This window comes from Carya illinoinensis, chromosome 15 (genome assembly GCF_018687715.1).
Source record: "Carya illinoinensis cultivar Pawnee chromosome 15, C.illinoinensisPawnee_v1, whole genome shotgun sequence".
Taxonomy (NCBI): domain Eukaryota; kingdom Viridiplantae; phylum Streptophyta; class Magnoliopsida; order Fagales; family Juglandaceae; genus Carya; species Carya illinoinensis.
Window position 1 is genome coordinate 44,089,712 of NC_056766.1, and position 24,533 is coordinate 44,114,244.

A 24,533-nucleotide genomic window follows, 5' to 3' on the forward strand; every position below is an offset into this window, starting at 1 on the left:
CGAATTTCTCAACTTCAAAATTAGCATTTGACACTGTGGACCGACGCCCAGAGCTACTGGCATTTTCAGAGCTCCTATCTCTTCCAGATCTTTCCATTTGAATTTATTTAGAAAATATAAACACAAAATTTCAAAATTCTAACCGTACGGATGAGTCCGGAATAATCCAAATAGTTGGAAAGCACTATTTGATCGTTGAAATCAGACTCCAAATGGCTTAGATCAAGCCCAACAAGAATCTGGAAAAACGGATGGTCCTGATCGTTTGGCGCGTGAGATGCACGCGCTACAGTAGCGTCTGTGGCATGTGGAGTACACGTGCTGTGGCATGTGGGCGCATGGAGCGCGTGGGAGAGTGAGATACACATCTTCAACCTCTAGGCGCGTGTCGACGCGTGCATACACGTGGGGGAGCGTGGCGCGTGATTTTCAGTTGTCTTCAACCTCCAGATGCAGGTGGAGCGAGTGGGTTCACGCTCGGATCTTCTACCGGCGAGTGCGGGCTCATCCGACCTCCATTTTTTATTCCCTTTGCGGCAATGGATTCATCTTGACGAGAGGAACACCCTGGAGTTTTCAAAAGTTGATTTTGATCGACTTGATTTCTGGACAGCACGAACCAAAGCTCTAATACCAATTGTTGCGCACACCGACCAGTCTAAAATCACACAAGACGATATTTAAGTGGGTCAGCAAATTACCTACGTCCACTGGAGCCTCTTTTACTGAATTTGTACGAGATTATAAAAAACTATACAAATTTATCTCCCTTTCACGTCCTTCTTTTCTCTCTGTTTTTCTACTCCCATATTTGCCCACCTGAGCTCTCCCTTTTATAGGAGAGAGCAGCTACGATTTCTGATTTTGGTGCAGTAATTTGCGGAAGAGATTGGGGCATCATTTGCTGCAGAACAAGAGGTGGCTGTGGGTGGCGCCTAATACTCCAAAATAGGAAACGGTGATGTGTGGGATGGTTGGTTTCACACTTAAGGTGGTTCAACATGTAGTAGGTGCGCCTATAGCACTGTCGTTGGGATTCTTTAACGTCTAGGCATAACCGTAGAAAGGCAAACCCAGAACCAACTGGCTTGCAGACAAGACTCTATCAATCCATGCGCCAATTCCATAATCTGTGTCAGACTTGATGGGTCATACAAGGCTGCATGAGCACCCGTAATTTCTGACCATTTAGGCACATGGTAGCCATAAGCCAGGACATGCACCCAGTTCAAGTAGCTCCTGATTGAGTCCATCGGGAAAGAAGCACTTTCTACATCTAGGGAGTAATGAACTACAGCAGTCAAGATCAATTCTTTCTGGCTAGACTTCTTTGCCTCGGAATTCACAGCATCGCGCCACTCCTGAAAGAGTAATCCCATATTGGTCATGTCTGAGCTTGTGTTTGCTGAAACCCAACAAAGGTCTAGGCCTTGGAAGTCATAAAGCCTCACTATCCTTATCGAAGAGTCGATGAAAGATTTTCTGAAAGAGTCATTGCTAACCATCAATGAAAGGGTTGTGTAGTTTGCAATTTCTCCCTCAATAGAAATAAGGGTCATAATGGATGGATTCTTTTCTTTAACAGTTTCCGTGAAGGTGGAGAAGTATTTGTCAATTGAGGACGAGATAGAGAGCTCATAGGAGGAAGGGTTTAGATCAGCATAGGCACAAATAAGGTGACTAAATAAGGTTGAGTTTATGTCAGAAATTGAGAAGTTGCTGTTATGGTACTAGTAACCTGCTTTCACCCAAGTTTGTGCCCCTAAAGGCTTCAATTCTAGAGACAGAAACATAAGAAAAACAACAACGATAGTTTTGGACACCATGGAGCTAAGGTTATACCTCTATTATACAAAAGGAAGCAAGAGATTGCAATGTCACCGGTTGCAGAGGCAGGTTAGTAGCAGTATTGATCCCGTCATATCCATTTCAACAGGCCTGTTTTCTCCTACCCACAACAGCCGCCTTAATTTGAAGTCTCCTCTCCGTCTTCCTAAGAAACAATACTGCTACAGGTACACGTCTTGTGCACCTTTTGCGCACATGTTGACGTCAGTCAGCCATTAAATAATAATTAAAAAAAAAAAGACAAAAACGTGATTAAAACAATTTCAAACCGGAGAGAGGTAAATCGAACCCAGCGCCAAAATCGAAAGAAAAGGAAATCGACCCAATAGCCCCAAAATCCATCCCGGTCAGAAGAAGCTGCACAAAAATCTGCAGAAAAAATCGAAAGTGTTGAAGACAAGTTGAAAAACGGTGAGTATCTTCCCATGAGCCTCTTTGAAATGGTGAGTTTGGGACAATTTTTTTTTTTTTTTCATTCATCTATAAAACTATTTTTGCACATTGTTATTAATCTCCCTCTCATTTGTTAGTTTTATTCGCACCAAAATTTTTACGAAACCATCAGTTTCTGTTAGTTTCTCTGGAATATCTCCCCTTGCTCACCCAATGATGGTTTTATTATTATCTCCTTAAGTTCAAATGTCATTAGTTTTCTCATTTATTCGTTCTTTGGTTTTGTCATTGCAAACTAAAGCTAGGATGAGCGTGGTAAACAGGTGTAGTTTATAGCCTGAATGGATTGGTTTTGATGGATTAGGTGTTTTGGTCTTGAGGATTGTATTATTCTTTTGATGGAGACTGCTTCATGGAGATTTGTGTGAGAATTAATTAATTGAACTTGTGTGAAATAGACTAAATGGGTTGGTTTTGATGGATTAGGTGTTTTGGTAATTATTTGATATGCATTATCTCAATTGTTTATGAATGTTACAAATTATTTATGCACTGAATAGCAAGAAGTTAGATTAGTTAATGGATATTTGTGTAGCTTTTCTTTCCTTATTTCTTGTTTTTTTGATAAAGCAGTGTGGCTTTTCTTGAAAGTGATTGCATTACCGAATTTATATTATAGGAAATTTAGATTAGCATGCAATTAAATCTAATTTTGTGTATTAGAGTTTTGGATAAGAAAGGGAGTGATGGAAAGTCTTTGATCTAACATTTTATTCTTATTCTTTTCCTGGCATGATTTGCTTTCCCTCCATATGCAGGCCTTGAAGTTGTATTTATTTATGAACTTAATCAAAGTTATCCACCTTAAACAGCAGCTAAATTCTAATTTTTTTTATTAGAAGTCCTGTATTAACTTTGAGTCACATACATTAGGAGGAAACTCTTTAGTTTTATATCTGGATGCTCAGGGCCTTTCTGTGCATTGGGATGGTTAGAGTAAGATTGCTAATAAGGCAATCCAAGTTTAAATTCTAATAAAATTCTGGTTGAGATTGTAATTTTTGAAATTTACACAATAGTATGATCAGATACTGATGTTTTCGTGACATTTCAGTGTGTTATACCTTCATCTGTCATATTTGATGAGAAAATGATTTTGTTGCTTAATGGAAGTACAGTTCAGTTTTGGCCCATCAAAGATAGATATGTCCAATGTTGGATACGTGCAGATATATTGATTTTGTTGCTATTTATAATGGAGCTGTTATATTTATTTTGATGTTTGTTATGTTATTAGCAGCCTGTTGAAGATAGCTCAATTATCGACATTACTCGAACCCACCGCCGAGAAGCAATGATTAGGAGTCAAGAAAGTATAATATTTTTGCATTTTTTGGTATATAGTAATATTGAGATTATACTAAGATTTGCATATTAATCATTACAGATTGAATTTGGGTTAGATGGATCACAATCGGTTGAATTTGGGGTGGATGGATCACAACTAGTGCAACCTTAGTGACTTTTAAGTTCAATATTAGTAACTTCTAAGTTCAATAATTAATATGTACAAGCACATAATATATGCGGCCAACATTACTAATGTTAGCTCGCATTCTTAGTTCTTAACCCTGAGTGTTTATTGGTGCTGGTAAGTTATTAATGCTTTATCTCATTTCTTACAACTTTATTTAATGGTTAAAATGAGTAAAGAAAATCTTAGGCACATAGTACAAGATACATGCAAGGCATACAAACAATAAGAATTGTGTTGCATTTAATTGTGGTCCCTTTGATAGTTGGATTGATGTTAACTCTGCTCCCCCACCCCATTCTTATTTTTCGGCTTCCTCTTTTTTTTTGGATATTACCATGTTTTTCCTTAATTTTTAAGGCTCAATTAAATTTCTTTTGGATATTTTCCATTTGGTAGCAGTGGCACCATTTGAATTGTGGGTTGATTTGTTGTCCACAAGTGCACAGGAGCTTGCATACAATCCCACGGTTACTAAACATCAATTTCAGATTTTCAGCAGAGACCAAGATTTGATGGATACATTGGATAGTTTGGTTGAAAAGCTTGAACCTTGTAATTAGCACCAACTTGTTTTGATGTTTCCCAGGATACAAATTGTTGATATTATATTTTGGATATTATATGCTAGGTCCCAGCCAAATCCATTGTGAAGCAAATATGTAATTTACTTGTTTGAATTTTTGGTCGCAACATTCAAGAGCTGTAATTGTTGGATATGTATGGTCTCTTGACATTACATCCAAAGCTATAATGAAATGAACATGTTGATTTAGGGCAGGGAAACCAAACAACCTGCAAGATATGTATAGTCTGTTGTAACTTTTGGAACTCAATTTTATAGGTAAAAGCTATATCATTTCCATGCTCAAGACTGTTGACCCTGCAGGATTCTCTAGATGAGGGGTATGTGGAGCTGTGGGAAGAAGACGTAAACAACTCGTTCTATGAAATGTAGAATAAACAAAGAACTAAAGTAATAATTAAGGAGAAAAAGTGACCGCTAACACATCTTTTTTATTGCATTAATCTTTTATTACTTTTTTGGTCAAAGAAAGCTAGGTAACATATACTAGGAGAAAAAATGATTATTTATTTCTCATTCTACATATCCTAGATGGGGAGCATCCTGAAACCTGGGGAGCATCCTGAAACCTGAGCAGCATAACTTAAAAAAAAAAAAGAATTGTTCACTTTTCATTCATGTATATCCTATGTGGACTTGGATATCATATAGACTGATTACACAGCAAAAGCATGAAACAATTCATAAATGGATTCAAATGCCCTCAAGGTTCATCCATATGACAAGGTTACATACACATAAACATATAGAAACGTAAAACTTACATAGTAGAATTTTGTGGTTTTAGTCCTATTACTAGGTGCAATCTTCATGGTAGAAAGGTAAAACTAACATATAAACAATGTTACATACACATAACAACTAACTTCTAACACTAATCTGAAATCACTTACAAACTACCAATTAACATGCTACAACAAATGCAAAAGCCCAATACACTCGGAGTAGTGTGTGTGAATGTCTTATTTTAGCTTCACGTACAACAAGCACCAACCAAACTATTCTAAAGTGAGGGAGTCTTGCATGATACAAAACATAACTGCAATATAAGTTTTGGTAAGTGAACAACTAAGTAAAAAGAAGCATGTATATATAGCAGTAACTCTTAAGTTTGCTAAAGCATCAGCCAAACTATTCTATTCTTTATAAGAGTGAATCTATCTCCTCTATTAATTCTAAATTAAGTTTGCAAATGATAGCATAATCATAAACCATATTTCAAAACAGAATCATATGGCAAGAAAAACCATAAACAAACTTAACATCATGATTTCTAGCTAATGAAACATATATCCAAAACTAGCCATGTGGCCAGGATTCACTTTCGAAGTCCCCATATATCAATGTAATCAATTAGCAAGCATTTAGCCAGAAGTTGTGCAACGGATGCAAGGGAGGTCTCAGCTCCCAAATTTACCAAACCATCTCCCAAGATTGAAGCAAATATCTTCACTTCTCATGAATCAAATCAACTTTACATACCCTCCTAAATAAAAACAATTAATACAAACCCCAATTCAATTATATATATAATTTAAAAGTCAAGAATTATATATTCCAATAATCATTAATTAGTAACATCATTAATAACGTATGTGAAAAACATATTCATGATCATATAGGTATAGGTGCACAATATATATGTTAAGTGTTGAGAGTAAAAATTGTCAGGTTTATGATGTAAATTGCCAATTTTAATAGTTTATATGGTGCAATTTAAAAAAAAAAAAAAAAAAAAAAAAGGAGTAGTTTGAAATCTTTCTCAACATTTCAGCTCCAAGATGAAGCTGGTCTGACAGTTACATGCTTAGAGAAATGCAGAGATTTAAGCTTCAAGATGAATTCTAGGTCTCACCTCATATACCCAACTCCAACGAGTCCCAAATCTTTGCCATTGTTTAGATTTAGGGTTAGGGTTTCGAAATTTAGAAATCAGGTGGAAAAACAATTAGAAGAAGATGAGGTCAGATGCGAAGAAGGGGAAGATGAGATGTACCTTTCGTCTTCATGGTCGTTTGTGGGGAAGTTGGCTCTTGAAGCCTAATTTGTTCTGTGGGTATGCGAAATGGGTGCTGCATTTCAAATGAGAAGAAGCAAAAAGAAAAAAAAAAAAAAAAGGATTAGAAGAAGATGAGGTTTCAAATGCAAAGAATGGGAAGAAGAGAGGTACCGTTAGTCTTCGTGGTTCTCTTCTCTACGTCGTCTTCGTGGTTCTCTTCTCTGTTTCGTCTTCGCACTCTCTTCAACCCAGGAAGCTTGCACTGAGGAGAGAGCTGAACCCAGCTGCATTCAACTGGGTTGTGTAATAATGAAACGCCCCATTTCATTATTACACGTGGTTGTACGTGTACACGGGGGGTTCCCCACCCTCATGTGCAAATAGAGTTTTTTTTATGGGATTTATGACTGGTCATCTAGTCTGGGTTTTACCCAGACCGACCCGGAACCCGGATTTTAAATCTGGGACCAGGGTTTTATAAAACAAAAAAAAAGCTATTGAATCATTGATTCCCCCCCCCCCCCGGCGAGATTTCGTCTCACCCAAGGGCAAGACTTCCCTCCTATCTCTCTCTCTAACTCTCTCTCTCTGCTCTGCAAAGTGCGATGCCCTACGCCTCCCTCCCCCAATTTCCTTTCTCTCATCTGCTCTCTCTCTCTCTCTCTCTCTCTCTCTCTCTTTGCGCTCTGCCTCTGTGATGTCCTAGCCCCTCCCAAAATCACTCTCTCATCTGCTCTATCTCTCACTCTGCTATCTGCGATGCCAAAGGGTGAAAGTGCTTGAGCTTGGGATCCAAGAGATTGGAACGCATTTTCGTTTGGGTATGTTTTTTTTTCTTCCCTCTATTATGTTCTCTCTTTGTTGATTTTGGGATTTTTTTTTTTTTACGAGAATGTTTGAAGAGTATTTTTATGGGTTAAATCTGTTTGAATATAAATGTTTGAGGAGTATTTAGTTTAGATCTGTTTAGCTAGAAAATGCTTGAGCCTTGGGTTATTATTATTTGGAAGAATGTGTTTAGATATGAAGAATTGTTAAAGAATGGGTTTGATGCTATGTATAGAAACGGAAAAATAAATAACAGATCTGTTTAGCTTGCTTCTAATCCAAGCTCAAAAGAACCTAATAAACAAATTGTGGAAGCTGGAGACACATGGCTACCAAGTAAAACTCTGAAAACAATGAGAAATGGAGATTATGAAATTTCACAACAAACCCATGTGAAGAGAGCTATGTTTGTAATTGCATGTGTTTGGGAATCTAAGTTTGCTGTAGTAATGTTTGTATGCAGAAAAGAAACAAAAAAATAAAACTGTTGACAATTATGGAATAAATAAAAATAAAAATTTGGCTCAATCTACTCTTTTCTTTTTTTCTTTTTTTTTTCTTTTTTTTTTTAAATATGGGTTGTTTTTCTTTGTGGATTATGTAGCATTTATGCTGTCTTTGAAGGAGAGAAACATAGAAAAAATAATTAAAGTATAATTATTTTTTTTAATTTAAGTTTCCATTCTTTTTATATCTTGTCAAAGAGAAAATTGCGTGAAAGTAGTTTGATTGAAATCTTCAAATCGGGATTTAAGGGAAAGGACTCTTTGTTCTCAATTTTGGATATGTACATGGTCTTGTTTGGCCTTTTAAAAGATAACAAAAATTTCTTCTCAATGCCTCGTGTAGTTGTTTGATGAGCTAGTGTTGGGGACTGGTTAAAGTTCTGCAATATGTAAGATCAAGAACTTTACAAACAAAATTGGATTCAAGCTTGAGTTCATCTGTTTTGTATTCCTTGACATAGCTTAGTTGATACTAATGGCCTATTTACTTGATCAAATAAAATCTTATTTTACCTTAAAAAAAGGCTCTGCGTGAGCTACAACTCTCAAGCCCACTTGGATTGTCAATGCATTATATAGTGTTAATTCTGTTTGCCTCTTGGACGTTGCTAGTACCATGAGAGATAAAACAATATATATTATGAAGGAAAACTCTGCCATATTGCATGTCGTAACATTACATATATATAAGCTATTTACATTGTAGCTGTCAGGATAAATATGGAAACTTGTCTAGCCTAAGATCATGCACTGAATATACGTAAGTAGAGCATGATTACAGGAATGCTAGAAAATCAATTGTAGCCACTGTCACAGCAATGGTTAAGGCCGAGAGGTGCGTTGCACGCTGTCATGAGATATATCCTTATTACGCCCCTTCAAGCACAACGTGGAGGAACAAACGTTGAGCTTGTCTCGTAGGAAAGAGAACCGAGTGGAAACAAGTGGTTTGGTTAGCCCATCAGCTAACTGGTCTTTACTAGAAATGAACTTGACGTCAAGTGATTTTTGTTGAACCTTTTCTCGCATAAAATGGTAATCGATTTCGACATGCTTAGTACGTGCATGGAAAACGGGGTTGGCAGTGAGATAGGTGGCGCCGATGTTGTCACACCACAGAACCGGTTGCTGTGGAAGAAAGACATCGAGCTCGCGGAGCAATGAAATAAGCCAAAGAGATTCAGCTGTGGCATGGGCGATGGCTCGGTATTCGGCTTCGGTGCTGGAACGAGCGACTGTCGGTTGCTTTTTGGAATTCCAGGATATAAGATTGTGACCCAAGAAGATGCAAAAGCCAGAGGTAGATTTACGATCATCAGGACAGCCAGCCCAGTCGGCGTCCGAGTAGATGGATAGCTGTGTGGAAGTAGTCGGACGAATTAACAAGCCAAAATCAACTGTAAATTTGAGGTACCTCAAAATTCGCTTGACTGCTGTCCAGTGCTCTTCGGTTGGGTTGTGCATGAACTGACAAGTTTTGTTCACTGCAAAGGAAATATCCGGACGTGTTAGCGACAAGTATTGTAGCGCACCAACGACACTCCGATAGAGGGAGGGATCGGAGCAAGAAGAACCAGAAAGTAACGACAACTTCTGAGAGGAGGACATAGGTGAAGAAACGGGCTTGGCTTCATGCATGTTTGTTCGGTGCAGCAAGTTGGTAATGTAACGGCTTTGAGACAAAATGAGTCCATCGGCAACGGGCAGAGATTCTATTCCCAGGAAGTAGCTTAATCCTCCAAGATCTTTTACTGCAAATTCAAGGCTGAGAGCAGAAATAAGATCGTTAATTGCAGAGGGACTAGAGCCAGTAATTAAGATGTCATCGACGTAAACCAACACAAATGTAGTGACTGAGCCATGCCGAGAAATAAAGAGAGAGTTGTCCGAGGCAGAGTTCTGAAAACCAAGAGTGCAAAGATGGTCATGAAGCCGAGAATACCAGGCCCTTGGGGCTTGTTTCAGCCCATAGAGAGCTTTGTGGAGCCGGCAAACGTGATGAGGAAAGCTGGGATGGATGTAGCCGTGAGGTTGGCTCATGTAAACTTCTTCAGATAAGGTCCCATGAAGGAATGCGTTTTGAATATCAATCTGTCGGATGGACCAGTTTTGAGAGACAGCAATGGTGAGGACCAACCGGATGGTAGTGGGTTTAACCACTGGGCTAAAGGTATCAGCAAAATCAATGCCTTGCTGTTGATGATATCCCTTGGCGACTAACCGGGCTTTACGTCGTTCGAGAGTTCCATCTGATTTATGTTTGGTTTTGAAAACCCACATGGAGCCGACGACATTCATTCCAGGTTGCACGGGTACAAGAGACCAGGTGCCTTGTTTCATCAGAGCTGAAAATTCAGCATCCATGGCAGCACGCCATTCTCGAAATTTGCAGGCCTCGGAGTAGCACGTGGGTGCTTCAGGAACAGAGCCAAAGGTGAGTAACGCCCGAGGAAGAGGATACCGAACCGTGCCATCTGTAGGGACTTTAGTTTTGACAATATTATTCTGAGCTCGAGTCCTCATGGGGTGAGTACGAAGTGGAGGGAGTTCTTCGGCAGCAGCACTATCAGATGGCAGGGGAGAGGCAGAGGAGGGCTGTAGGAAGTCGGGAGGAGGAGTGGAGGGTCCAGACGATGTTGATTCAGATGGGACTGACGGAAGGAAAGACTCGGTTGAAGGAGAAGATGCAGGAAGGGAAGCAGGCTGAGATGGGAGTGCGTCCGTGTCGGTTGGAGGGAAGACGAAAGGGAGAAAAGATGTTGTAGAGGGAGACGCAGATGAAGTGGCAGACGATGGAGGAGGAGTACGAAACGGAAAAGAAGCTTCGTCAAATATCACATGACGAGAGACGAAAATGCGACCGGAAGTGAGATCAAGACATTTATAACCACGATGAAGATTACTATAGCCAAGGAAAACACAAAGTTTAGATCGGAAATCAAGTTTGTGGTTGTTGAAAGGACGAAGGAAAGGAAAGCATGCACAACCGAAAATTTTGAAAGAGGAAAAATCAGGGGCTTGTTTATGTAATTTTTCATGTGGAGAAATGCCAAGAGGAGACGTGGGAAGACGATTAATAAGGTACGCGGCGGTAAGAAAAGCATCATCCCAATAGAGCTGAGGAACACTACTATGAGATAGAAGAGAAAGGCCGGTTTCGACGATATGGCGATGTTTCCTTTCAACTGAGCCATTTTGTTCGGAAGTGTGTGGACAAGTCACGCGATGTTGGATTCCAACAGTGGCAAAAAAAGTATGTAAGGAGCGAAACTCACCGCCCCAATCGGTTTGGACAGATTTGATTTTGCAATTAAACTGTCGTTCAACAAGCTTTTGAAAAGAAATAAAAATTTTCATGACATCGGATTTCTGAGAAATGGGAAAAAGCCATGTATATTTACTGAAATGATTAACAAATGAAACATAATATTTATTTCCATTTGAGGATTGTTTTTCAGATGCCATATCAAAAGGAAACAAAGTAACATTTCCCAAGTTTTCATTTCATAACATGCAAAGTTTTAAACACAGTAATAAAACTAAGTCCACTTATCCAGTCCAATTAATAACTCAAATTAAACAAAGTAATAAACCTAAGTCCACTTATTTAAACACAATCACTAAAACTAAGCTCACCAAATAAATTGAAACAACTCTTATAAAAACTAAGCCCAATTAATTAAAACCCGGTACACGGTTTGAAAACAACCCAAATATTTAAAAACACAATTCAACTCTTATAAAAACTAAGCCCAACGTGAGTCAAACCCATGGACTTTAATGGCAACTTTGTGATTAAAACAAATATGAGGATGCAATTATGAAAGTTGAAGGCCTAAGTACACGATGCAGCAACAAAAGAAATGATTCTGGAAAAATAATGTTGCGGCTGTTTGCAGAGACTTACCCACAGAAGAAAAAGAAGCAGTTGAACTGGGAAAAAGAAGAGGCACGCGACCAAAACTGGAGAATGGTTGGTGCGGTGATGATCTGGGCGGCCAAATAGAGAGAGAGAGAGAAAGAGAGAGAGAGAGAGAGAGAGAGAGAGAGAGAAACCGTGCCTTTAGAGATAAATGAGAGAGGGAGCCGGCGTGTAGAAGGAGAAATGAAATGAAGAAGAAAGAAGAAGAAGAAGACATGAGTAGCGGCTGGAGAAGGAAGAATAAAGAAATAAAGCCCTAAGAGCACTCTCATTGGATTATCCATATGTAAATGATATTTTTGATGAATATAAGATGAATTTAAATATTGACTATTCCATTTACATAAATCTCCACATTGGAATAGCCATTTTTTTATTATATAACAATAAAATAATATAAGATGAATTTAACTTTAACTATTTATATCAAATTTTTACATTAGATTATCTATATATTTATTATATAGTAATAAATAATTAATAAATTAAAAAATATTTAATTATTTTAATTTTTATTTTATTTTATTTTATCATATTTTACTATTTTACCTATTATATGTTAATTAGTAATCATATTCTAATTAAATTATGGATTAAAAAATAATAAAGATTTAAAAAACAGTAACTATCAAAAGAGAGAGACTTAAAAAATAATAAAATAAAAATTTGCTTGTGGAACAGTAACTATCAAATCTGATTTTATCTTTACATATACTGTAGCTAAAAGTTAAGAAATTTGATTATAGATAATCCATTGCAAGTGGTTTTTATATCTAATAGGTAAAAATGGGCTTTAGTTTTGGATATGGATAATCCATTGAGAGTGCTGTAAGGGCTGGGAGACCAACCACGTGCCGTATGAGGAAAATAGAGAGGTTGGGCTTGGAGACCGAATGGGCTGGGCCCAAAAATGAAGGAAAATCCCATAAAAACAAAGCCCAATCTGAAAACAAGAGTCTACGAATGGAAAAATGGCACAATAAAAATAAATAAAAGTTAAATAAAAACGCTACAACTCAATATTAATAAAATAAAATATTTACAGTCTAACAATAGAATAACTTAAAGCAAGAAGCAAATTTAAATGCATAACAATAATTAATATCAAGAAAGCACATTAAAATAATTTCACAACTTAAAAATCATAAAATAATAACGCGAAAATCACATTTAATTTAAAACAAGAGAACCATTAATTATAATAATTTAAATAATCCTTCAATAAAATACATGTAAATAAAGGTATCACAGTATTAATAAACCTAGTCGTTGTGGGAATGTGGTTCTGAAAATTAATATGGCTAAGGCCTATGATAGTATCAACTAGGATTTCCTCTTGCATATTATAAAGGATCTTGGGTTTTTGAATAAGGCTTGTGGGCTCTTCAAGCAGTGTATCTCCTCTTCTTGGTTTTTAGTGGTTATGAATGAGATTTCTAAAGGTTATTTTCTAGGAGGTCGTGGATTGAGGCAAAGCGACCCTATTTCTTCATATCTCTTCATTATGGTGGAGGAAATTTTTTCCTGTTTGTTAAAGAAAGCATTTCAAGATGGCAAGATTGGCCTTTTCTTTCATCCTAGAGGTACTCCTCTTATTTCTTATCTTCTTTATGCTAATGATATTATTATTTTTGCCAAAGGGAGTAAGAGATCTATGAGGGGTATTACTGAAGTTCTTGAAACTTATAGGGCCTGGTCGGCTCAAAGTGTGAGCAAAGACAAGTCTTCCATTATTTTTTCCAAAAATGTCACTCCTCATCGAAGACATGGCATTCTTCGGATTACTGGTTTTAGTGAAGGAAATCTGATTATCTTGGGGCCCCTATTATCTCTGGTCGTTTGAAAGCCATACATTTAGAAGATTTGGTGGATCGTATAAGGAAGCGTATAGGGGGTTGGCAAAATCATTTTCTGTCTAATGGGGCTCGATTGCTATTGATTAAACATGTTCTGGCTGGTGTCTCGATCCGTGTGTTATCTATTATTCAAGTCCCTATTTCGGTGATCAAGTCCATCCAATAATGTATGAGCAGGTTTTTTTGGGGAATGAAAGATGGTAAGCCAAAAAAACAGTGGTGTGCTTGGGCAAAGATGAGCATTCCATGTCAAGAGGGGGCTCTTGGTTTGTGGAGTCTGCATGATGTGCAAAAAATCTCTCCATATGACATTTGCATGGAAATTGATAAAAAGTACTTCTCTTTGGTCCAATTTTTTCCATCCTAAGTATGTAAAAAATAATCATATCTCTCTTATTAAACCGGGAAGTGGAAGTCGCTTTTGGAAGATGGTCCTGATCTCTTGTGTGTTAAAAATTCCAGATGGAGAGTCAAGAATGGCGACATTTCTTTTTGGAGGGACCCGTGGTTAGAAAATGGTCCTTTATGTGATAGTTACCAAGTTTCGGATTCTCCCACTGTAAGAGTAAAGGATTGTAAATTAGATGATGGATGGGATATAGACCTTAGTCAAAGGTTGTTGGGGATTGAAAAATTAGAAGAGGTTTTATTTACTCTTGGGAGAGCCAACATAGGTGATGATATTTTGGTTTGGAAGGGTAAGTAATTCGGATGGTTCATTTTCCACTAAAAGTGCTTGGGATATTCTTTGTATTCGAGCAACTAAGATGCAATGGGTTGATTGGGTATGGCATCCTTGTCTTCCAAAAAATATTTCGGTGATGATTTGGAAAGCTTTTCATAATGCTCTTAGTGTTGATGACAAGTTAAAAAGAGTGGGTATCCCCGTTGTCTCAAAATGTGATTGTTGTGAGTATGGAGGATATGAAGACCAAAATCATGTTTTGACCTTGAGAGAGTTTTCTACTGAAATTTGGAACAGAGCTACCATACAAGTGGGATTGAATTATCTTCCTGGACATAGTTGGAGAGGAATTATGAATTTGTGGTTTCAAAAGGCAAAAAAAATTTCACAAATGGGTCAATTGTTTGCTTTAATTCCTTTGATTATCTCCTGCCAGTTATGGCTCCCAAGATGTAAAACTTGCGTGGAGGATATCAAGGAATCAGTGGATTTGGTGTGGTGGTCCATCAAATATTGGATTGGTTGGGTTGGTGAGAAGATTAAAGTTGGATTTGCTTTGTTATGCAATGATGAAATTATTCTACATAGCCTTAACATTCTCATTAATCCAATAAAAAGAAAAAGTGTGCAGGTAGTGCATTGGCACAAACCTTTGGAGGGGAGAGTAAAATTGAATGTTGATGGTAGTGCATTGAATAACCCAAAAAAATTTGGTGCAAGAGGAGTAATTCGAAATGTACATGGTGATCTTATTACTGCATTTGCGGTTGATCTGGGGCATGGTTCTAATAACCTGGTTGAATGAATGGGTCTTCTACATGGCTTACACATTATTGCAAACTTGAGACTTGTAACGCCCCCAACTCCCACATACGAAAATACGAGAATCAAGACGTCAGGATGATGACAACATGGGTTACGCACCCTAACGACAAGTACTAAGTGTGTACACATGCAACATATGTACAACTAAAGACGCAACGTATAAGTTAAAATCAATCAACTAGGTACCAGAATTATTAAATACAAATTTCCAAAATAAAATACATTTAAAAAGTATTACAGTTATCTGATGAAAACATAAATAAACGAAAATACAGTAATCAAAAGTGTGAAACAAATCACATTCCATGAGGAAATGATCCCCGACCACTTCTCCAGTGGAGTCGCATCCTCAAGCTCTGTATTCTCATCTGCATCAAAATCTACGGCACCAAGAAACGGTACTGCAGGTAAGTAATAGACCAAACAGTCCAAGAGATAAAAACATATTCATGCAACAACATGATTGGTGAAACTAGAGGTAGTGGTGGTTGGTTGTGGGTGGCAACGTAGAGGTATGTCGAAAGCCAAAAAGGCCAAATCGGAAAGTGAAATGGTTGGGCATCATCGGTGGCGGATCGAGGATGGGGAAAGGTGGTTTGGGTTGTTGGAGGGCCAGTAATGAAGTGGTGAACAGGTGGTGGCATGAGGTGGTGCGACGGCGGTGGAAAGGAAAAGCCGTGGGTCTTTGTGGGTTTCATGGTGGCAAACGGTTGGAAGTTAAAGGTTGGCTTTAGTGGAGGATGATGGTCGGCGGGAGGGGAAGCTATGGTGGTGGTGGTGGAGCCGAACGGTGGCACACGGCGACACAGTGAATGTTGAGCCCACTTGGGCTATACACGGTCAGGAGAGAGAAAGAGGAGGCGTGGGGGCTGGTGGATGGGGTGGGTGAGGTCACCGACATGAGGGGAAGGTGGTGGGGTGGACGGTGATGCATGGTGGCTGGGTGAGCTAAAGGTGCACGGAAGAGAAGGAGAAAGGGAGGTAGTGTGCGGGTTGGGGGCAAAGTAGAGGAGAAAAAGAAAAAGAAAGAATAAATAGGGAGAGGGAAAAAGAAAAAAAGAAGAGAAAGAAATGAGGTCCAATTCTTACAACTTAGGTCTAAAAATTGATCCAACGAAAATAACATTTCAAATCGATAAATTAAATAAAATAATTTAAACGAAGTGATTAAATAAAATAATATAATAAAATCCAACAATAAACTAATTTAAAATAAAGAGCAAATCAAATAATGATCAATAATTAATAACAATAAAACACATTGAATTAAATTTCACAGTTAAAAATCATAAAATAATACCTCGTAAATCATCTAAAATTTAAAACAAGAAAGCCCGCAATCCTAATAAATGCAATAAGTACTTAGTTAAAATACACGTATATACAGGATATCACAGAACTTGTGCATGTTGACTTGGAGTTGGACTCTATGATTGTGGTTCAATGGATCAAGGACTTATGTTATGTCTTTGGTGCTTTGAAGATTTTTGGGAGGAAATTCTTTCTATATTGACAGGTTTGGATTTTACAATTTCACACGTTTATAGGCAAGGTAATGCTCTAGCGGACTTTTTGGCACGCATGGGTTCTAATGGTTGTAGCTGCATCTGGAATAATTTTTCAAATCTTCCTTTTATTCTAAAAGGCTTACTTACAATGGATTAGTTAGGTATTCCTTATTTTTTATTTCGGTTTTAAAGTGCTTACAGTTTTTATTGATAGTCGTGATGTTATTTAATTTTAGGGTCTTATATCTATGTTTTCCTTTTTTGTTATAAGTGAGGGCACTCAATAAAGTCTAGAGGTTTCACCCTCTTTAAAAATAAAAAAAATAAAAAAATAAAAAAAAATGTTTGCTGTCGTACTTGAAGTAGTAGTATTGTACGAGCTGGAACACTCGGGCAAGCCATTTGGAGGTTCCCGGATGCTTTGATTCTCAGTTATCCCATTTGTCACGATGAAGGCAGTGTCCATACCCCACATAGCGTGCCTCTCCAAATGACAGTGCATGAACCATACCCCTGCAAAAAAATAAATATATTTACATATAATATGAATATCCCACGTGTCAGAATTAATACAGCAAATCATGTGTATATATGTATATGTATGTATATTTATGTGTCACAGATTCTCAGAAATTAATAATATTAAAATAATATTCATGCACGTTGAATATTGGAAATTAATTCAGGGAGATCACTACTTACCGGGATTATTAGCAACGAATCTAATGGCAACCCAACCATTTCTAGGTACACCGACGGTGTTCAGATAAGGTGGATCAATCAGATTGAGATTGTTTTTGTATTCTGTTTCGTTAAAATTCCCATCACCCGTCGCAACCACGTAGAAGCTATAACCATGAAGATGCATTGGATGGTTCTCTGCCCCTAAATTGGTCCCTTGGAAAACTATCTCGACGCTTCGATTGTACTCTATCATCAATATCTTCGTCCCTAATATCGGAAATTCGAATTTCAATGAATCGTCCCCGGTGAAGTTTAGAGTTGTCGACGCAGGTTGATGGGGAAAGTCGGTTTCATAAATGTTGGGCAAGCTCCTGCATGCAAAGTGCACAAAAGAAGTGTTTTCATGCATGCACGTACGTATGTATATATAATATTATATGAATCTCCGAGCTAATTGAGTATTAATTTATTTCTACTTTTTGTGAAAAGCATGATCATGAGAACAAATAATATTCATGATCAATATATAGAATTAATTACATTGTATAATTATTTAATATATATATATATATATAATACACACACACACATATAAATATATATACCTGTGGTATGCCTGCAAAATATCAATCTTTGGGTGCACGAAACTTATGTTGTTTAAGCTTGCATGGACTTTACCACATATTAACTGATGACTAACAGCAACCGCAATGAAGATTTTGTCATCAGGTTTTTCAGGGAGATTAACGGAATCCCTGGACTTGATTTGATCTGTGAAGTTCTTTGCACTCACAGTATCGGCGACTTTAGGAAGCTGATTTGGAAATGGAATAATAGGAGGACAACTGGTACTCTTGTACTGGAGAATTGCGGTAGCGATGCTACTATTGCGCTGTGCATGATTTCCGCCGTCATTATAAGGACCAACTGCCATGTAATAGCAACTGGGAAGTTGGTCTGCTGTGAGCAAGATGTCAAAGGTTTGTCCAGGGGTTATCATGATGTAAGTGGTGGTTATGGGCTTTACATATGAACCATCTTGTCCAACAACTGTAAGGTTATGATCAGCAACTGCAAAGAACATTTCATGATCCATCGATGCACCCACAATACGGAGAAGATATGTCCTCCCACTCTCAACCACAAGCCTATACCCCTCATCTGCAACATTAACAAGAAATACTAGATCAATTGAAGATTAATTCTCACGAATTAAGATTAATATATGTTCAGATCCCCTCTGCATTGTGATCAAGCCATGCATGGAAGTATATATATATATATATATTATGATTTAAGTTTATGATTGCGGTTATATTTGATTTGTTGTACTAGCTAAAGAAAATCAGTGTCCTAGCTAGGGTTTGATCAGAGGTAAAGGAATACTACGCTTACGAGTACTGCAGCCAACTAGTTAAAGAGTTCAAATATAAAAGAGTATTACGACTCGATCATATTACGTATACTCGGCATATGATTAAATATGATATACAAGTCCTAAATATATAAATCTCACACAAGTCTTTAAAAAAGTGTGGTAAAAAGGACTTGCACAAAGATGGTACATTTGTGACTTGAGACCCTAGCATTACTCTTAATATATATATATATATATATATATATATATATATATATATATGAAGAAAGAAAGAACGGAAAATGCAGAAACACAGTTGAAGAAACGAGCCCGTTATGCTCCCACGTGCATATATGATCAAAGAAAAAATTGGAAGTCTTACACCACACACCCCTACCTAATACTTAAATGTGTGTTTAAATAAAAAGATAAAAATAGCAAATCATATATTGATTAAATAAATATAATATATGATGTAAGGTGTGTGGTGTGTGGTGGCGCTGTTAATTAAGACAAGTGTATATATATTTCATACCAGCTGTGCAATTAAATAAGCCATTGATTGTGTAAGCATCCGATAGGCTTGTCCTAGTGTGTCTTTTTTCTTCTGTATCAAAAAATTCCGTCATGTTTCCGCTAAACCATTCCCCTGCATGCGCATATTGCACCAAGTGAGATGAATATTCAGGTGATCTACAACATATATTAGTAACTGATTCGTTGTTTCTATAGTGAAACCATCTTAATTCATTTTATTTTATCTCATTTTATCTAATTATTGTAATTTTTTTAAACTTCTAAATAAAATATAATAAATGAACAATTCAATTTTTTTAAATCTTAAAACAAAAATAATATTTTATTCAATTTTCAATTTTCATCTCACCTCTTCTTATTTCAATTACTCACTGTCCAAACCAAGTCTACATGATGTTCATAGGCATATACAGTACGTACTTGACTCGAATTTTACAAGGACATACAACTTCACGGACGGAGTGATCATCATCAATATCATGATCATGTGGTAGTCCCATGTGGCAGTACTGTCACATCAGTTAATAAAAGTTCAAATTAATTTCTAAAAATATTTAGAAATAGATTTAGATCGAGAGCTTATACCTAGTACAATGACATGTTCCTTGTAAGGCTGGGGATCAAAGGGAAAAGGGGTATCTTTATGAGGCAGAACAGCAATAGCTCCATGGACTGTGGCACGACTCCAGCCGCTATGAGCATGCCACCAAAGTGTTCCTTCTTCCTCTGAAAATAGGACCTCATATGTGAAGTTTTTTCCTGGTTTTATTGGACATTGTGTTACGTATGCGGGACCATCTGACCATGGATTTCTTGGTTGCTTCACTCCATGCCTTGTTAATTATCAAGACATGGGAAAAAAAAAAAAAAAAAAAAAAACAACCTAGCTTAGTCAGTTTTCATAATATTTATGATTAAATCATCATATATATATATATATATATTACATAACAGCGGTTCCGGCCTGCCTTCAAATACATATACATATAATTGTATGCAATCCAACATCCATGAAATACACTAGAAACTTTCCTTTTGCCTAGCATTTGATTTTACTAAAACCCAAACAAGCCTTTGTGTTTGTTCTTTTTTTTTGTGGGGGGGGGGGGGGGGGGGGAGAGAGAGAGAGAGAGAGAGAGAGAGAGAGGGTCATGATCAGTACTACCAGTGAATGGTAATACCATATGTGCCATTATTGTGGACATTAATAAATGCTGTATCGCCTCTGTGGACATGAATTGTTTGGCCAGGGACGCGCTCTACAACAAGAGCGAAATTCTTGCTGGCACACGGATTTGTAATATTCTTCTCCGTCACCTGCAACCAGATCAATGAATATAATATTCATTTTCAAAGCATGAATAACGTCTATATATCATGAGATAGATCAAGGGAATCCAAAAAACAAAAAAACAAATTTCCAGCCATATAATTATTCTTCAGGCCCTTGATCACCATTTGCAGAAAATTTAAAACAATAAAATACATGCATGCATGCAGACATACAGCTCGATCGTGTCTATGTTTTTGAACGAGGTGCAAGCAAGCTCAGTGGAAATTACTTACATAAAAATCGTAGTAGTGATCGTCAGCCATGCAGCAAAGGATCAAAAAAAGACAGAGACATCCAACAATTAGATCACCCACAAGATGATTCTTCATAACTCCCATATCTCTGCAGCACTCTCTCAAACAAAAGAAATCTCAATATGTCTCTTTCTTAATTGTTCTGTGACCACCCGGCAAGAGTTTCAAGTACTATTTATAGACTAATTGCATGCCTTTCCTCCGAAAATATATTAAAATCTAAAAGAAATAGAAAAAAACTATATGCGTAAAATAAATACGAAAACCGTGTGGGGCCAGCAAATTAATTGATAATTAGAGAAACGCGTCATGAATTTCCTCCTGCTAGGCGACGCATGCATGCAGTATATGTTTATCATGGAGTATTCTCTTGTGAACAACGTACTGCAAAAATTCAAATCATATAGAAGCTTGCTTAATTTAATAGCCTTGTATATGTTTATATATATATATATATATATATATATGTGCTGCTTAATTTGTTGAATATTATATAGTGCAAATGATCGGTACACGTACCTTGATTGTATAATATTATTGTTTAATCTCATGTATATTATAAATTACTTTTTTATAATACACTATGATTATATGTATATTATGCTACATACAGTCACTTTTATATATTTTTTGTACAATCATCTGATGTGATTGGTTAAAATAATTATTTTATTTTAAAAAAATATGAGGCAGCCAACCACATCAATAGAGTGCACAAAGAATATGTAAAAATAACTGCACATAGAGTTTTTGAAATATAAAAAAGTCCTTGAGATGCATAAAATTGGAATAGTAAAAAACAATGGCGGAGCCACGTTGGGGCAGGAGGCCATGACCAGGAATTTGAAAAAATATATATATGTTATTTTTTTACTTATAAAATAATATTAATTTATCATGTATTGGTCCCCCTAGAATAAATTTTTGGCTCCATCATTGGTCAAAAAGTTCGTACTACATATCATATATATTGTAAATCATATCGACATTTTTGCGAACAATATTGCAAGAGTTCAAATAATTTATAATGCTACTACATGATGAAAATAACTCATTTTGATCATCTAATAAATGGATGATTCAATGGATCACACCAATACTATGGAATTTAGTCACTCTTGGTATAATGTTGATCACATGACAAGATTTAATTTTCAAAACTGAGAGTTTCACTGCTACGTACTTGATTGGCTGAAGCCATCTAGGAGAAGTAGTTTAGGCAAATTATTTAGCAGTAGACTCTAGACCCGGATACCCAATATCAGTTTGGATTTGCATCACACGCACTCGCTCCAATGAATTAAAAAACCAACTGTAACGTAACACACGAATTAAATGTATATTATTTTCTTTTTATAAAGTGTTGTGTGAAATGCTCAATATATATTATATTTTTGGCTGACTTAAGAAAAGTCTTTCGACAATTGAGCCTACGTACATGCAACTACCATATATATATCCATGTTCGATCAGATCATACATACACACACACAAATATATATATATATATATATATTAGTCATTACCGTTCATTAACGTATGGCATTATAAGTTTAGGAAATGAATTAGTTATGATCTGTACCTCTTGCAATTAGTCATTCGGAACTCAAATATTGATGGAAATTTTTATTGTATTAATCTTAGTACGTACTGTACGTGGAAAGGTCTTGGGGGTTTTAGTACCCTGCATGCACAATCAGTTTTCTAAGAGTTTGGCGGTTATGATATATTTTTTTTCGAACCCTCAAATTATCTGTTATATATAAAATATATGCCTGCACCATAAATAAGACACTATATATTAAGAAAAAATAATAATGATCGATCTGATCTCTAAAATAAGCTACTTAATTTAGTGATCTATCTCTTGTAGGTCATGCACACGTACTCTGACCATGCGCATTACGAAAGCATGCATGCATGAATGAATATGTAGTTTTGTATGTATTTTTAGATTTTAATGATGATTTTACTTGCCAGTATAATTTAAATAGATTATAATTTTTGAATTTTAGAGAAAAAATTTCAATTAATAGCCCATTTATAAATGTTTTATAATATTAAATTAAATGGTGGTTAGTTTTGTATGTATATATATATATATATATATAGAAATTCTATTTACAGTCCCTATTTAGGGATTGCATGTGCAACCCCTTTATTAAATGAAAAAAATATCATTTTAGGAAGGATCGATATTTTTGTAATTTTAAAATATTTTAAAGATAAAATTACCTAAACCTGTATTGCAATCCTCAATTAGAGAATGTATGTAGCATTGCTCATATATATAATTGAGTTTATTAATTTTAATGAAATACTGACTTGACATATATATTTGTTTCTTATAAAATGAGTTGTAAACAAGATATGATTCGTCCTTGATATTATCATTCACACTCATACAATTTATGTAGAGCAATATTGTAAGTGACTTTATATGCCAACTACTTAAATGGACAGTCACTTAAAATATACCACCTCAACAAGTACTGTAGTACGTGACGGCCGAAATTAATAAAATCAAAGATGAATAGTAGTATTACTCTTACTTGAAATTAAGGGCATTCTTTTAAGTCACCAAGAATTATATCACTAAAGTAGTTATAAAGGGTATTCACTTAAAAAGGTAAAAGATAATTATTGAGTAATTATATGGAAATTAAAGTGTTAGATGGGTACACGAGATCTATATTTCCAGGGGATTTGTTCGGGATCAAGCAATTTTTTATTACTGTTCATTCATTGTTTATCAATAGTGCATGAATAAAAATAGAAAAATGATATTTATAATTGTGTAGTGAGCAAGAGCTATGCAATCTCTTTAAAAAAAAAATAAATACAAGATTCACAGAAAAAAAAAAAAAATTAATATTTTAATAATGGACCTCACAGCTCTTTTTCAAAACGATTATACGGTATTTATGTACTATATAACTATATGTAGCATTGCTCATAAAAATATAAACAATACATTAACGGTAATGAAAAAAATTACGTGGCATGCACCTTAAAAAGAATTACGGTAATCTAGATAATTTGGAGTTTTTCTAAAGCAATTATTCATTTTATTGTATCTCGTATGTGAACGATATAGGGATTATTTTTCACGTGATGCAGACATTGCGTGTACATCGCATTGTCGAACCATTAATACATCAGCCACTCATGTCGATTCTTCACACGAGCGCGTGTAAAGAGATTTATTACATCTCTTTATAGGTAGGACGTATAATTTTTTTTAATTTTTTATAAATATATTTAAATTTATCTTAATATTTAAATACATCTAAATTTATCTTAAATTAATTCTATAAAATAAACTGTATTATTTCAACTCATTATTATCCATAAAAAATTTAACTCAAGTAAACGAAACCTAGCAGTTCTAAACATTAAAACTAGGCCAGATGTAACAAAGTCTAAGGCTAGCCTAATCTGGTTTCACAAATATTTCAAATCATCTCATGATATGTTTTTCAATTCATGATCTCAACTCAATATTCAAATACGTATATTTAAATATAAATATTTTTTAATTTTAAATTTTTAAAATTTTTATCTAATCATTACCTAATCATTACATAATTATTTCAACTTTAAAAAACTTCGACACAAAATATTAAAAAATAATTCAAGTCTTGCAAATTCCAAAACAAAAGTATTAATATTAGAAAATTATATTCTAACCTTCTTTTAATTTTATAATTTTTTATTTAATTTTTTCTCTCTTATTTTTTAAAATCTCAAAAAATATCTTAATTCAAAAATATTTTACTATGATTTACATATTTCTTATCTTATATGTGTAATCAAACTAGACCTAATTTCCTCTAGTCCAAGTGCAATTGATGACGATTAGTAAATTAGTCACGAGA

At 35.8% G+C, this 24,533-nt stretch overlaps 2 protein-coding genes across 3 annotated transcripts; both read right to left on the reverse strand.

The window, feature by feature from the left end:
• Positions 1-439: 439 nt before the first annotated feature.
• On the reverse strand, positions 440-1,559 carry LOC122296995 (class V chitinase-like). The gene is made up of 2 exons (XM_043106785.1): positions 1,074-1,559; positions 440-658 (listed from the first exon to the last, which is right to left on the reverse strand). The coding sequence occupies exons 1-2, from the start codon at positions 1,557-1,559 to the stop codon at positions 440-442; spliced, it is 705 nt and encodes a 234-aa protein (XP_042962719.1).
• Positions 1,560-15,142: 13,583 nt separating this feature from the next.
• Positions 15,143-20,806, reverse strand: LOC122295562 (laccase-14-like). Of its 2 annotated transcripts, XM_043104640.1 has the most exons (9): positions 20,635-20,806; positions 20,250-20,385; positions 19,654-19,901; positions 19,489-19,577; positions 19,067-19,180; positions 17,780-18,335; positions 17,193-17,545; positions 16,848-17,003; positions 15,143-15,362 (listed from the first exon to the last, which is right to left on the reverse strand). In XM_043104640.1, the coding sequence occupies exons 4-9, from the start codon at positions 19,553-19,555 to the stop codon at positions 15,223-15,225; spliced, it is 1,386 nt and encodes a 461-aa protein (XP_042960574.1). In that variant the 5' UTR covers positions 19,556-19,577; positions 19,654-19,901; positions 20,250-20,385; positions 20,635-20,806; the 3' UTR covers positions 15,143-15,222. The 2 variants fall into 2 exon arrangements, with proteins under 2 accessions (XP_042960574.1, XP_042960573.1); XM_043104639.1 differs by lacking the exon at positions 19,489-19,577 and having other exon boundaries at positions 20,234-20,385.
• Between the last annotated feature and the right edge of the window lie 3,727 nt (positions 20,807-24,533).

Coding starts and splice junctions, on each gene's coding strand:
- LOC122296995 (XM_043106785.1), bottom strand. CDS start 1,559: ATGACCCTTATTTCTATTGAGGGAGAAATTGCAAACTACACAACCCTT. Junction 659..1,073: donor TGCAAGCCAGTTGGTTCTGG/GTTTGCCTTTCT, acceptor GTGTGATTTTAG/ACTGGTCGGTGTGCGCAACA.
- LOC122295562 (XM_043104639.1), bottom strand. CDS start 20,739: ATGGGAGTTATGAAGAATCATCTTGTGGGTGATCTAATTGTTGGATGT. Junction 18,336..19,066: donor CTTATTTAATTGCACAGCTG/GTATGAAATATA, acceptor TTAATGTTGCAG/ATGAGGGGTATAGGCTTGTG. Junction 17,004..17,192: donor ATTCGTTGCTAATAATCCCG/GTAAGTAGTGAT, acceptor ATTTTTTTGCAG/GGGTATGGTTCATGCACTGT.